General features: G+C 41.8%; 1 protein-coding gene across 3 annotated transcripts in view; it reads right to left on the minus strand.

Moving 5' to 3' along the window:
* LOC106561356 (G1/S-specific cyclin-D2) overlaps window positions 1-15177 on the minus strand; it is a 320077-nt gene that overhangs the window by 124557 nt on the left and 180343 nt on the right. For all 3 annotated transcript variants that reach the window (XM_045688353.2, XM_082957331.1, XM_082957330.1), the window contains one exon: window positions 1470-1520. In XM_045688353.2, the coding sequence (XP_045544309.2) occupies window positions 1470-1520 (51 nt within the window). The remainder of the gene's footprint in view (window positions 1-1469; window positions 1521-15177) is intronic.

Genomic DNA, 15177 nt, shown 5'->3' on the forward strand with positions numbered 1-15177 from the left:
TAATGTTGAACTAAAGACCCCTGCCAACTAATATCAACACTTATATTTCGTTTTGCTAGGAAAAACATTAGCACCATTAGGTGCAGGAACTCGACTTACCCAGTTGCGGCTCACTTTTTGGAAGCGAACCACTCAATTTCATCCCTACGTTATATCGGCATCGAACACATCACCCTCCCTAGGAGAGGAGGTGAACTCGACAATTTATTGTTAAAATGAGAGGCTGCCTGGATCTTTCATTTAAATACCCTTTTTCCCTTCGGTCTCAACGTAGACTTTGATCTGAAGCCATTCTTGTGATTATTGTGATTTTGCTATTCATTGTAAATGTTTGTAGGCCTATGTAGCCAAATTGTATCTTTGATCGTATGCTATCATTCATGTTTTTTGTATGTTATTTTTATATCTAAGAATTAACCAATGATATCAGGCCACACCCGGCCATGATTACAGACCCCTGTGTGAGTTCTTTGACACTATATAAACTAGTGACCCACAGTGTTTGTCATTATACCCTGATGAAGACAGCTTGTCTATCGAAACGTTGGATATTAGGTTATTCAATTAGGTTATTGGATATTAGGTTATTCAATTGTTTATTTTTCAAGGAAAAACAATTCTGCCTTCTGTAAGTTTAAGAAACATTGCCTTGTGGATTGAAATTCTGTTACCAAAAACCCATATATCTTTAAGATATTTTCTAATTTCTCTACCTCATGAGGAGGGAGGATAATGGACGTTCACAGAAGTAACAAGTAAATGTTATAGTGTTCTTACTGATATCAATTTTGTTAATTCATTATTAAGTGACTAAAACTTAAAATTCTGATACCAAATCAGTAACAGACTTCTGAAAAATCTGTTACAAAATTTCTGCAATTGAATTGGCTAGTAGTAGTAGTCACAAATCACTGCTGGGTCACTTGCTACTGTCCTGCCTTCCACTGGCATACTTTTATGTTCAACTGATAACAGTTTTTTTTCTCTTTCTGTCATCTGGTGGTCAAAGCAAGAGTGTGAAATTCTGGACAACACCTCCCTCTCTCTCTCCAATTAATGCCAACTCTCCGGGCAGTTATCCATGAGCCCCCTCTCTTTCCATTTACTGTAACCATTATCCTCACCCACTGAGCACTGACTGAAACTGTTAGATGGACGTTGAAAAGTAGGTGCAATTCCGTTGTGTTCTCGTGGAATTGCCCCATCCTATATCATTTACACATCTTGTATAATAGTCTATTGTTTCAGGATATTCTATTTCTCAAATGCTAATCAAATCACCAGAGGGAATCTGCAGGGACAGGGAATGTCTTCTATTCCTTCCTTACAGTACAACACATGCAAAATCTACAATATTCTTGCTGTGGTAGAATTTCTTCATTGAAAACAAAGAGGGGAATTCAGTAGCCTTCCCATGTGAAAACAGCAGCTCACATGTACAAAGTAAACCATGGTAGCTAAAGTCTTACCTGAGATGAGCCATGCCCAGCCAAGACCATTCCTGAGACGCTCAGATGCTCCTAGAACAACAAAAACAAAGACACAATTAAATGAACTGAGTGATTGATAGCCATCATATCAACAAAGAAAGTACTGCTCAAACTTAGTTTACTGTTCTCAAGATGATGATGATGATTGCATGGAAAGTACTATTCCTCTTCAATAAAATGTACCTTTCTAACTGGAATTCCCCTGACAGTAGTTTCCTGACAATTCTGATATGAGATAAAAACAAATGCAACTTGAATTGAACAGTCACTTATCCTACAGACTTGTAAATTCCCTCTGTGGGTGACTGGGAGCCCATTGCTTCATGTGTTCACACAATCTTGATCTGAAGAATAATAGTTTGATCATGTGTTACATGTGATATGGCTGAAAGCTCAAATCTAACCCATCTGGTTTACAGTTTTGAAATGAGCCATCAACTTATGCAAGAATGGGGGGTATTCACAAGGTGGCAGATAGTCTAGCGGTTACGTTGGGCCAGTAACAGAAAGGTCGCTGGTTCAAATCCCCGAGCTGATGTGCCCTTGAGCAAGGCATATAAACCTAATTGCTCCTGTAAGTCGCTAAATGACAAAAAATGTAAAAATGTAAGCCACAAAATGGACTGAAACTACTTGAACTTATAAGAAATGCTTAATTTCATTTTACATTAGTGCCCTATATGAATATGATCCTGATTCAGAACAACAAGCCATCACTCCATACCTTCAGTTGAAATCATAGTAAATCTCATGACGTAACAGGTAACAAAGAAGAGAAGGATACAATTCAGAGGTTCCCTGAGCTGTTATCACTCACAATTATTTGGATGAGAGGGGTGATTATTCCACAAAAGTATGTGTCAGTTAGAGTTAAGTCTTCTATCAAGACTTCCCCAGAGAGATCAGTTTATCTGGGCCAGCGAGGCCTCAGGCCCCCCAACCAAAACAAGTCTGAGAGCTAACGTTACTTTCTAAAGTTAATGCCCCCAATCCATCGCAGGAGGAGGGGGAGGGGGGAAGGAGGAGGAGGAGCAGCTTCATTTAACAGTAAGACAAGGTTCAATTCACCTGGAAGGAATGCAAGTGGGAGAGGATTTCTCACGGAAGGAGGGAAGAAGGGAAGGGAGGGAGGGGCACTGTATCATGAAAGCCAGTGAGATGTGAAGTTGTCAAAACACATATTTATTTTCAAACAAAGTAAATCTAGAGTGTGAATACAAAGCGCTTCAATGTGCAACTGTCACAAGTAGATCCCACAACTTCAGAAGTCAGGAATAAGGATAAGATAAATGTTGAGGGGGACATCTAGGATTCAAGTCCCTCCATTGTCTCAAATCTCTTTTTAAAACTTCTTCTATTATTTAGAAATGTCTTTGAAATCTGAGCACTTGGCAAAGCAGCACATTGGTTATCATGCACCTGTCCGTCTTCTCCATTTCTGTTAAGCCGTGACTGTAAGGATTCTCTTGATAGGCAAATTTGCAAATAACAAAAATAAAAAATTATTAAAATCCTCAATGGATTACGCATAATATCTGATCAATTATTTATTCTGCATTGTGACAATACAAGCCTAAGTTGTTAAATTAAATTCTACAGGTTTCAAGACATTCATCATGCCCATAGATATTAAAAACAAAAATGATGTATTATGTGAGAAGTAGGCATTAGTTTGAAGCCGAAAAAGAAAGGAAATACACATGAGCACCACAATGCCTACTTCACCCATGCTCTATTAAGGTTTTGCAGCACACAGTTTTGACCTACTACAGTAGCTATGTTGGTCTGTTGTACTTCACACAATATCGTTTTCAGGTTGCTTAGAATTCAAACCTTCAGGTGCTCCCATAATAATGTGATTTGTACCGCATACAAGATGAAGTATTGAATTCTTCACACACCACACTAATCCCATTCCACTACATTTTCAAACGTTTTAATAATTATATGAAAGCAAGCTTTGCTTTTATACTTACAAGACCATCATGCTTGATTGAGCAAGCTGTTTGCTCAATCAAGCATCAAGAAAAATCTATATTTCATTTAAAAAAATGTGGTCAGCATGTACCCAACATAACAACAGGTGGTGGTGTGTTGGACACATTCACATTCACAGGTCTATAGAGCCTGTCTGCATTCCTTATTTCTATAACTGTTAGTTTACCTGTGAAATATTGACATATGCTCAGAAACACGTGTTTAGCAAGCATGGTCCTGTTTTATCAATTGCTTTCTGATGAATGGGCAGTTCATTACCTCTGCAAAATGAATATGTAACTTAGTTATGTTTGTATTTGTATTTATGGTGAAGCTACAATAATACATATTTACAATAGGTCTATATCTAAAAATACATACAGCATAATGATATACACTCACAACCTGTTTTTTAGTTTACACCACCCCATTCACGAAAAATGAATCACTCCTACAGACACCACACATGAGTCATACAAACAGCTCGTTGATGAGAGAGGTCAGAGGAGAATGGCAAAAATCGTGCAAACTAACAGGCGGGCCACAAATAGACAAATAACGGCACAGTACAACAGTGGTGTGAAGAACGGCATCTCGGAATGCACAACTAGTTGATCCTTGTCACGGACGGGCTATTGCAGCAGACGACCACACTGGGTTCCACTCCTATCAGCTAAAAACAAGATGAAGTGGTTCCAGTGGGCACGCCATCACCAACACAGGACAATTGAGGAGTGGAAAAGCACTGCCTGGTCTGACGAATCCCAGTTCCTATTGCATCATGCTGATGGCAAAGTCAGGATTTGGCGCAAGCAGCATGAGTCCATGGATCCATGGTGGTGGTATACTGGTATGGGGAATGTTTTTCTGGCATACATTAGTTCCCTTGAAAGCACTTGAGCAATGATTGACTGCCACAGCGCATCTAAACATTGTTGCTGACCAGGTGAATCCATTCAGGCTGTTCTGGAGGCAAAGGGGGGTCTGACCCATGACCATATATATATATATATATATATATATATATATATATATATATATATATATATATATATATATATATATATATATATATATATATATACTTCTCAAAAAAATAAAGGGAACACTTAAACAACACATCCTAGATCTGAATGAAAGAAATAATCTTATTAAATACTTTTTTCTTTACATAGTTGAATGTGCTGACAACAAAATCACACAAAAATAATCAATGGAAATCCAATTTATCAACCCATGGAGGTCTGGATTTGGAGTCACACTCAAAATTAAAGTGGAAAACCACACTACAGGCTGATCCAACTTTGATGTAATGTCCTTAAAACAAGTCAAAATGAGGCTCAGTAGTGTGTGTGGCCTCCACGTGCCTGTATGACCTCCCTACAATGCCTGGGCATGCTCCTGATGAGGTGGCGGATGGTCTCCTGAGGGATCTCCTCCCAGACCTGGACTAAAGCATCCGCCAACTCCTGGACAGTCTGTGGTGCAACGTGGCATTGGTGGATGGAGCGAGACGTGATGTCCCAGATGTGCTCAATTGGATTCAGGTCTGGGGAACGGGCGGGCCAGTCCATAGCATCAATGCCTTCCTCTTGCAGGAACTGCTGACACACTCCAGCCACATGAGGTCTAGCATTGTCTTGCATTAGGAGGAACCCAGGGCCAACCGCACCAGCATATGGTCTCACAAGGGGTCTGAGGATCTCATCTCGGTACCTAATGGCAGTCAGGCTACCTCTGGCGAGCACATGGAGGGCTGTGCGGCCCCCCAAAGAAATGCCACCCCACACCATGACTGACCCACCGCCAAACCGGTCATGCTGGAGGATGTTGCAGGCAGCAGAACGTTCTCCACGGCGTCTCCAGACTCTGTCACGTCTGTCACATGTGCTCAGTGTAAACCTGCTTTCATCTGTGAAGAGCACAGGGCGCCAGTGGCGAATTTGCCAATCTTGGTGTTCTCTGGCAAATGTCAAATGTCCTGCACGGTGTTGGGCTGTAAGCACAACCCCCACCTGTGGACGTCGGGCCCTCATACCACCCTCATGGAGTCTGTTTCTGACCGTTTGAGCAGACACATGCACATTTGTGGCCTGCTGGAGGTCATTTTGCAGGGCTCTGGCAGTGCTTCTCCTGCTCCTCCTTGCACAAAGGCGGAGGTAGCGGTCCTGCTGCTGGGTTGTTGCCCTCCTACGGCCTCCTCCATGTCTCCTGATGTACTGGCCTGTCTCCTGGTAGCGCCTCCATGCTCTGGACACTATGCTGACAGACACAGCAAACCTTCTTGCCACAGCTCGCATTGATGTGCCATCCTGGATGAGCTGCACTACCTGAGCCACTTGTGTGGGTTGTAGACTCCGTCTCATGCTACCACTAGAGTGAAAGCACCGCCAGCATTCAAAAGTGACCAATACATCAGCCAGGAAGCATAGGAACTGAGAAGTGGTCTGTGGTCCCCACCTGCAGAACCACTCCTTTATTGGGCGTGTCTTGCTAATTGCCTACAATTTCCACCTGTTGTCTATTCCATTTGCACAACAGCATGTGAAATTTATTGTCAATCAGTGTTGCTTCCTAAGTGGACAGTTTGATTTCACAGAAGTGTGATTGACTTGGAGTTACATTGTGTTGTTTAAGTGTTCCCTTTATTTTTTGAGCAGTGTATATACAGTACCAGTCAAAAGTTTGGACACACCTACTCCTTTAAGGGTTTTCTTTATTTTGACTATTTTCTACATTGAAGAATAATAGTGGAGACATCAAAACTATGAAATAACACATATGGAATCATGTAATAACCAAAAAAGTGTTAAACATATCATAATATGTTTTAAATTTTAGATTCTTCAAAGTAGCCACCCTTTGCCTTGATGACAGCTTTGCACACTCTTGGCATTCTCTCAACCAGCTTCACCTGGAATGCTTTTCCAACAGTCTTGAAGGAGTTCCCACATATGTTGAGCACGTGTTGGCTGCTTTTCCTTCACTCTGCAGTCCAACTCATCCCAAACCATCTCAATTGGGATGAGGTCGGGTGATTGTGGAGGCCAGGTCATCTGATGCAGCACTCCATCACTCTCCTTCTTGGTCAAATAGCCCTTACACAGCCTGGAGGTGTGTTGGGTCATTTTCCTGTTGAAAAACAAATGATAGTCCCACTAAGCGCAAGCCAGATGGGATGGCATATCACTGCAGAATGCTGTGGTAGCCATGCTGATTAATTGTGCTTTGAATTCCAAAGAAATCACAGACAGTGTCACCGGCAAAGCACCCTCACACCATCACACCTCCTCCTCCATGCTTTATGGTGGGAACCACACATGCGGAGATCATCCGTTCACCTACTCTGCGTCTCACAAAGACAGCGGTTGGAACCAAAAATCTCAAATTTGGACTCATCAGACCAAAGGACAGATTTCCATCAGTCTAATGTCCATTGCTTATGTTTCTTGGCCCAAGCAAGTCTCTTATTCTTATTGGTGTCCTTTAGTAGTGGTTTCTTTGCAGCAATTTGACAGTGAAGGCCTGATTCACTCAGTCTCCTCTGAACAGTTGATGTTGAGATGTGTCTGTTACTTGAACTCTGTGAAGCATTTATTTGGGCTGCAATTTCTTAGGCTGGTAACTCTAATGAACTTATCCTCTGCAGCAGAGGTAACTCTGGGACTTCCTTTCCTGTGGCGGTCCTCATGAGAGGCAGTTTCATCATAGCTCTTGAGGGTTTTTGCGACTGCACTTGAAGAAACTTTCTAGAAATGTTCCGTATTGGCTGACCTTCATGTCTTAAAGTAATGATTGACTGTTGTTTCTCTTTGCTTATTTGAGCTGTTCTTGTCATAATATGGACTTTGTCTTTTACCAAATAGGGCTATCTTCTGTATACCAACCCTACCTTGTCACAACAAACGCATTTGCCAAAAGGTCTGGACCTTAATGGCACAGCTGGTATGCTCATATAATTGCAAGGGTTTCTGGTTTAAACCCTTTTGGCTGTTTCCTTCGAACTAACTATTAAAGTATGTGTAGAATTTACCATGGATAGTCAAACATTATTGTCTGCAGTTTTCAGAAGGTGAATAGCTCAATTGATTGTGACAGACTTACATTGTAAAATATGACACAATTCACATTGAAAGCAAAGTTTAAAAAATGGTTTTAAATCATTGACTTTTGAAGGTTGTATAACTCAGCCATCACAGGAGGTTGGCATCATAATTGGGGCGAACGGGCTTGTGTTAATGACTGGGGCAGAATAAGTGGAATTGTATCAAATACATCAAACACATGGTTTCCAGGTGTTTGATTCCATTCCATTTGCTCCGTTCTTACCTTTATTATGAGCCGTTCTCCCATCAGCAGCCTCCTGTGTCAGCCATAGATACTAAACAAAGATATCCCCATGTACACTGGAGCGGCGTCTTTATTGTGCCTTTTACAGCTTGTTTCTAGCCTGAAGCGTTGCAGAGTTATGCATCCTATACATTTGTATAATCCGGGATTGGGGGGGTCATTAGCCCACTCCCCCCACCCCTAGTGCCGTGTCAGTAGAATGGCCGTGCACAGCGGTTGTTGACAAATATCCAACAGATAGGCTAGTCCAGCATCCAGATCGGAGCTGTAAATACAGTCAAGACGGTCAAATGGCAGAGTTGTTAGTTTGGCAAGGTTGATTAGCACACATTTCGATTAAAATGTCAAGAAAACAGAAGGAGGATTGGTCGAAATGTTTACAATTATTAGTCAAAAACACTTGATTGAATTTCAATCCATGAATGTCCCCTATCCTGTGTGATCGAATGAATGATTGATTGACGGATATAGTAGCCTATATATTGAAATATAGGCCTAAGTAAGTTACGGTATTAAGACTAAACAGGACGCGCTGTTTGCGCCTACAGCTAGATGTTGGTTATACAGGATACTATACAAAGACTACTATGATAACGACATTACTTATTATTATAATGATCATAAAAATAATTGTAATAATAATAAGAAGGAGATCAAGAAAAATAGGAGCGAGAGCTGCGGACATATTGTGTGAGACAAACAGGTGCTATTCTATTACAATATAATTTTTCTGCCTGTTTGGGGCTTGCACTCTCCTCAATTTTCTTAGCCAATTAGGATAAGCCCTATTCGCACAGGACTAGTATTACTTGAGAACGTTGGTTATGTAATTATTACCCCAGAATGTATGTTATTCCAAAGGCAAATTCGGACGGGATTAGTTTATTTTTTTCTAATAAATTGACAGTTACAGTATGATGGAAGATATTTCAACAAGTCCAGGCGATAACAGGGCTACACTGATAACTCGAGCTTGGTGTAACGGTCGTCGTATGTAATGGACCAAGGTCCAGCGGGTTGAGTGCTCATTTTAACATTTATTAGAACACTGACAAAACAAAACAAGAAAACGAACGAACGAACGAACGAACGAACGAACGAACGAACGAACGAACGAACGGTAATGCAGGCTACACACACAGCAGTGCAAAAACAACTTCCCACAAAACCCATTACAAAAACACCCCTCTGTATAGGACCTTCAATCAGAGGCAACGAGGAAACAGCTGCCTCCAATTGAAGGTCCATCCAATAACCCTAAACATAGAACTAAAAAGACTAGACCAGAACATAGAACTATACTAACATAGAAGATAACCAAAAACCCCAGAACACTCTAAACAAACACCCCTCTACCTAAACACATAGCCCAACAAACCCCGAAACACTCTAAACAAATACCCCCTGCCACGTCCTGACCAAACTATAATAACAAATAACCCCTTTACTGGTCAGGACGTGACACTTGGTTCCCAAGTTTCTAAACCATACCAAACCATCTTTGGTATAGTGCCACCATAATATTTGAATTGAGGAAGTGTGAACATAATCATTAGGATAGTTTAGCGATCCCCAGTAGACTTCCTAAATGCCCCCCGGCCTTCAGATGTGAGATTAACTGTGCACTTGCACTTGAGATGCGTTTTAACGCTATGGATGCGAAAGTTAACTTATCATTTTGTTTCGGTCAGTTGTATGCTGCTTTGCGATCTATTAACAGCAAGGGTTACAAATAGGCATAATATTTTTTAATGATGCATTTGGCCATATTCAATTCATACGCACAAAACATATTAACTAACGCATTCACTGTGAATGTTGATACATGTAGGCCCTTCATATATAGGCTATGCGCAGCACTTCATTCAATTTTTTGAATCAGTTATTGCTTTCTTGCTCAAACCCAGAGCAACACCGGTCAAACTCAAGACATTTCTCTCAAAACACAAGGATGTCGACCTTGGAATTCGCCAAAAAACAGTAGGTTATTCTGGCTGAAATTGTTACTCTCCTGCCATGTACAAATTACTAACGCGGCAGATTCGGACGGGAGTAAAATGACAGATGTGGTGTTTTGTGCTTGTCCACATAATGTGCACATAACTACATTACCTGACCACCCCCGGTAAAACTAATCCCATCCGAATAAGGCTAAAGACAAGAGCTGTTTCCTCGTCTCTGCTGCTGCTGCCTCCACCACATTGTTCTCAATCCCAATATGCTGGTTAATTTTGCTATTATGCGCATAGCAACATAGGGAAAGGAGCCAATTCTACTGCGCGCGCACTGAAGATTTTGTTTCAGAATTGGGGAGAAGGTCATTTTGTATAAAATAATATTAGATTTATTAGTGCACCATTATTTTGTTACATAATATAACCATATACAATTTCAGTAACAAATGTTTTAGATTGATGGACTGTGCATGTATTGTATAACATAATGTCCTAGGTGTGTCATCGATGAAGATCATCAAAGGTTAGTGCTGCATTTAGCTGTGGTTTGGGTTTTTGTGACATATATGCTTGCTTTGAAAATGGCTGTGTGATTATTTTTGGCTGGGTACTCTCCTGACATAATCTAATGTTTTGCTTTCGCTGTAAAGCCTTTTTGAAATTGGACAATGTGGTTGGATTAACGAGAGTCTTATCTTTCAAATGGTGTAACATAGTCATATGTTTGAGAAATTGAAGTTATAGCATTTTTGAGGCACGCTAACGTCCCACCTAGCCCATAGAGGTTATTGTAGTTTGGTGAGGGCGTGGCAGGGGGTGTTTGTTTTGTGTGTTTCGGGGTTTTTGATTTATGTTCTATATTTTCTATTTCTATGTTTATTCTAGTTTTCTATTTCTATGTTGTGTTTTTCAATGACCTCCAATTAGAGGCAGCTGGTTGTCGTTGTCTCTAATTGGAGGCCATATTTAAGTGTGTTCGTTTTTCACTTGTGTTGGTGGGTGGTTGTTCCTAGTATAGTCTGTGCACCTTATTGGACTGTTTTCGTCATTTGTTTTGTTTAAGTGTCTTTCCTTTAATAAATAAGAAGATGAGCACTTTACCCGCTGCATTTTGGTCCACTCCTTACGATGCCCGTGACACTGTCAGAGCAGCTTACCAATCACTGTACCTGTACACAGCCAATCTGTAAATAGCACACCCAACTACCTATTTATCTTTTTGCTCTTTTGCACCTCAGTATCTACTTGCACATCATCATCTGCACATCTATCACTGCAGTGTTAATGCTAAATTGTAATTATTTCGCCTCTATGGCCTATATATTGCCTTACCTCCCTAATCTTCTACATTTGCCCACACTGTACATAGATTTTTCTATTGTGTTATTGACTGTACATTTGTTTATATGTAACTCTGTGTTGTTGTTTTTGTCGCACTGGTTTGCTTTATCTTGGCCAGGTCGCAGTTGTACATGAGAACTTGTTCTCAACTGGCCTACCTGGTTAAATAAAGGTGAAATAAAAAAAGAACAAAACCTAGGTAATCAAAATATATGTTTGCATTTATTGATTAACCTCAGTTTGAATACCACCATATAGCTAGCTTTACTAAAACCGCATTCCAGCCAGTGTCTATTCCACAATTTACCACTGGCTAAATCTATGACGTTAAAATGCCTATTTACTCTGTTCAATTTGACTGCGTACTGTCCACTGTCTCATCAGCCCAGTCAGACAATTTATAAACTTGATCTCCACTATAAAAAGCATCTAGACATCTCACATTTCTTTTAGACCAGAATTTTGTTTTCAAACGCAGAGATTTGTATAAACCCTGCTGTCTGTCTCTTCAGCATTTGCAACATTGTTTCAATATTCAAATTCATTCTCCAGCTGAACCATAGTAATGAAGTGTAGTGAGTCGGGACAAGACAAACAGTTTGAAGTTATTGTTGGCTAGCTCCTCTGAACAACAATGTTCTGATGAGAAAGCGCATTTTGTATTCCAGGCGAAATCACACCTCATTAGCTCATTGTTAGGTTAGGGATGCATCCAAATAATTGTCACTAGAAAATCTAATCAAATCAAATTATATTTGTCACATGCGCCAAATACAACAGTAAAATGCTTACTTACAAGGCCTTAACCAACAATGCAGTGTTAGGAAAATACCTAAAAAAAGTAGGAGATAAGAATAACAAATAATTCAAGAGCAGCAGTAAATAACAATTGCGGGGCTATATATACAGGGGGCACCGGTACAGAGTCAATGTGTCAATGTGCAGGGTCACCGGTGTCGAGGTAATTGAGGTAGTTATGTACATGTATGTAGTGTTATTAAAGTGGCTATGTATGGATAATAACAGAGAGTAGCAGCAGTGTGTGTGTGTGTGTGGGGGGGGGGGCGGGGCAATGCAAATAGTCTGGGTAGCCATTTGATTAGCTGTTCAGGAGTCTTATGGCTTGGGGGTAGAAGCTGTTTAGAAGCCTCTTGGACCTAGACTTGGCGCTCTGGTCCCGAATGCCTTGCGATAGCAGAGAGAACAGTCTATGACTAGGGGGGCTGGAGTCTTTACCAATTTTTAGGGCCTTCCTCTGACACCGCCTGGTATAGAGGTCCTGGATGGCAGAAAGCTTGGCTCCGGTGATGTACTGGGCGGTACGCACTACCCTCTGGAGGCCAAGCAGTTGCCATACCAGGCATTGATGCAACCCGTCAGGATGCTCTCCATGGTGCAGCTGTAAAACCTTTTGAGGATCTGAGGACCCATGACAAATCTTTTCAGTCTCCTGAGGGGAAATAGGTTTTGTCGTGCCCTCTTCACGACTGTCTTGGTGTGCTTGGACCATGTTAGTTTGTTGGTGATGTGGACGCCAAGGAACTTGAAGCTCTCAACCTGCTCCACTACAGCCCCGTCGATGAGAATGGGGGCGTGCTCGGTCCTCCTTTTCCTGAAGTCCACAATTATCTCCTTAGTCTTGATCATGTTGAGAGAGAGATTGTTGTCATTGCACCACACAGCCAGGTCTCTGACCTCCTCCCTATAGGCTGTCTCATCGTTGTTGGTGATCAGGCCTACCACTGTTGTGTCATCAGCAAACTTAATGATGGTGTTTGAGTCGTGCCTGGCCGTGCAGTCATGAGTGAACGGGCAGTACAGGAGGGGACTGAGCACGCACCCCTGAGGGGCCCCGTGTTGATGATCAGCGTGGTGGATGTGTTGTTACCTACCCTTACCACCTGGGGGCGGCCCATCAGGAAGTCCAGGATCCAGTTGCAGAGGGAGGTGTTTAGTCCCAGGGTCCTTAGCTTAGTGAGGAGCTTTGAGGGCACTTGAACACTGAGCTGTAGTCAATGAATAGCATTCTCACATAGGTGTTCCTTTTGTCCAGGTGGGAAAGGACAGTGTGGAGTGCAATAGAGATTGCATCATCTGTGGATCTGTTGGTGCGGTATGCAAATTGGAGTGGGTCTAGTGTTTCTGGGATAATGGTGTTGATGTGAGCCATTACCAGCCTTTCAAAGCATTTCATGGCTACAGACGTGAGTGCTACGGGTCGGTAGTCATTTAGGCAGGTTACCTTAATTGTCTTGGGCACAGGGACTAAGGTGGTCTGCTTGAAACATGTTGGTATTACAGACTCGGACAGGGAGAGGTTGAAAATGTCAGTGAAGTCACTTGCCAGTTGGTCAGCGCATGCTCAGAGTACACATCCTGGTAATCCATCTGGCCCAGCGGCCTTGTGAATGTTTACCTGTTTAAAGGTCTTACTCACATCAGCTGTGGAGAGCGTGATCAAACAGTTGTCCGGAACAGCTGATGCTCTCATGCATGTTTCCGTGTTACTTGCCTCAAAGCGAGCATAGCAGTTATTTAGCTCGTCTGGGCAGCTCTTGGCTGTGTGTCCCTGGGCGTAGCGGGATTTCTTAGAAGACTTATAAGTCCCGCTCCTTGAAAGCGGCAGCTCTACTCTTTAGCTCAGTGCGAATGTTGCCTGTAATCAATGGCTTCTGGTTGGGGTATGTATACGTACAGTCACTGTGGGGACGACGTCCTTGATGCACAGCTTAAACAAATGCAAATGCGGCTACAATTGTTATTATGTCTGCACTGTTTGATGTGACTGTAAGTTAGCCGTAGTTGGCTAGCTAACAAGCAAGGGATAAGAACGTTGCCAGCCAGTATGGCAATGGAACATTTAGAACAAACGACTGGGTTTCGTCCATAGATACTTAACAAAAAGACTAAATGACTGGGTCGCATCTCTGGCAACCGAACCAATAGAATGAATGACCAGCTGGCTTGGGTAGGAACCCTAGATTTGTGTTGGGACTATATCTTGTGGATGGATGAAATAGTATGAATAAATGCATCAAAATAACATTTTTAATTAAAATATGTCAATCATTATTTGAATATGTTGGTAACCCGCTGTATAAAAGTGATAATGCACTGGATGCAGTCTATCACAGTGCCATCCGTTTTGTCACCAAAGCCCCATACACTACCCACCATTGCGACCTGTATGCTCTCGTTGGTTGGCCCTCGCTTCATACTCGTCACCAAACCAACTGGCAACAGGTTATCGACAAGTCTCTGCTAGGTAAAGCCCCGCCTTATCTCAGCTCACTGGTCACCATAGCAGCACCCACTCGTAGCACGTGCTCCAGCAGGTATATCTCACTGGTTACCCCCAAAGCCAATTCCTCCTTTGGTCGTCTTTCCTTCAAGTTCTCTGCTGCCAATGACTGGAACGAACTGAAAAAATCTCTGAAGCTGGAGACTCATATCTCCCTCATTAGCTTTAAGCACCAGCTGTCAGAGCAGCTCACAGATCACTGCACCTGTACATAGCCCATCTGTAAACAGCCCATCTATCTACCTACCTCATCCCCATACTGAACTTATTTATTTATCTTACTCCTTTGCACCCCAGTATCTCTACTTGCACATTCATCTTCTGCACATCTACCATTCCAGTGTTTAATTGCTATATTGTAAGTACTTCGCCACCATGACCTATTTATTGCCTTAACTTACCTCATTTGCACTCACTGTATGTAGACTTTTTGTTTTCTTTTGTTCAACTGTATTATTGACTGTATGTTTTGTTTATTCCATGTGTAACTCTGTGTTGTTGTATGTGTCGAATTGCTATGCTTTATCTTGGCCAGGTCGCAGTTGCAAATGAGAATTTGTTCTCAACTAGCTTATCTGGTTAAATAAAGGTGAAATAAATAAAATTCTCTGACATTATCACTTAAATCTGCAATAGCCTAGGTTTGTTCTCCATTTCCTATAGACTGGCAGTAGCAGATGTTTTGTTGCCGAGTAACCGAGTTGCTCGACCCCTTTAGATAGAACTCTGAGATTCGGCTAAAAAGATGTTAGCATTGTGAGAA

Source organism: Salmo salar, chromosome 10 (assembly GCF_965601325.2).
Source record: "Salmo salar chromosome 10, fSalSal1, whole genome shotgun sequence".
NCBI lineage: Eukaryota > Metazoa > Chordata > Actinopteri > Salmoniformes > Salmonidae > Salmo > Salmo salar.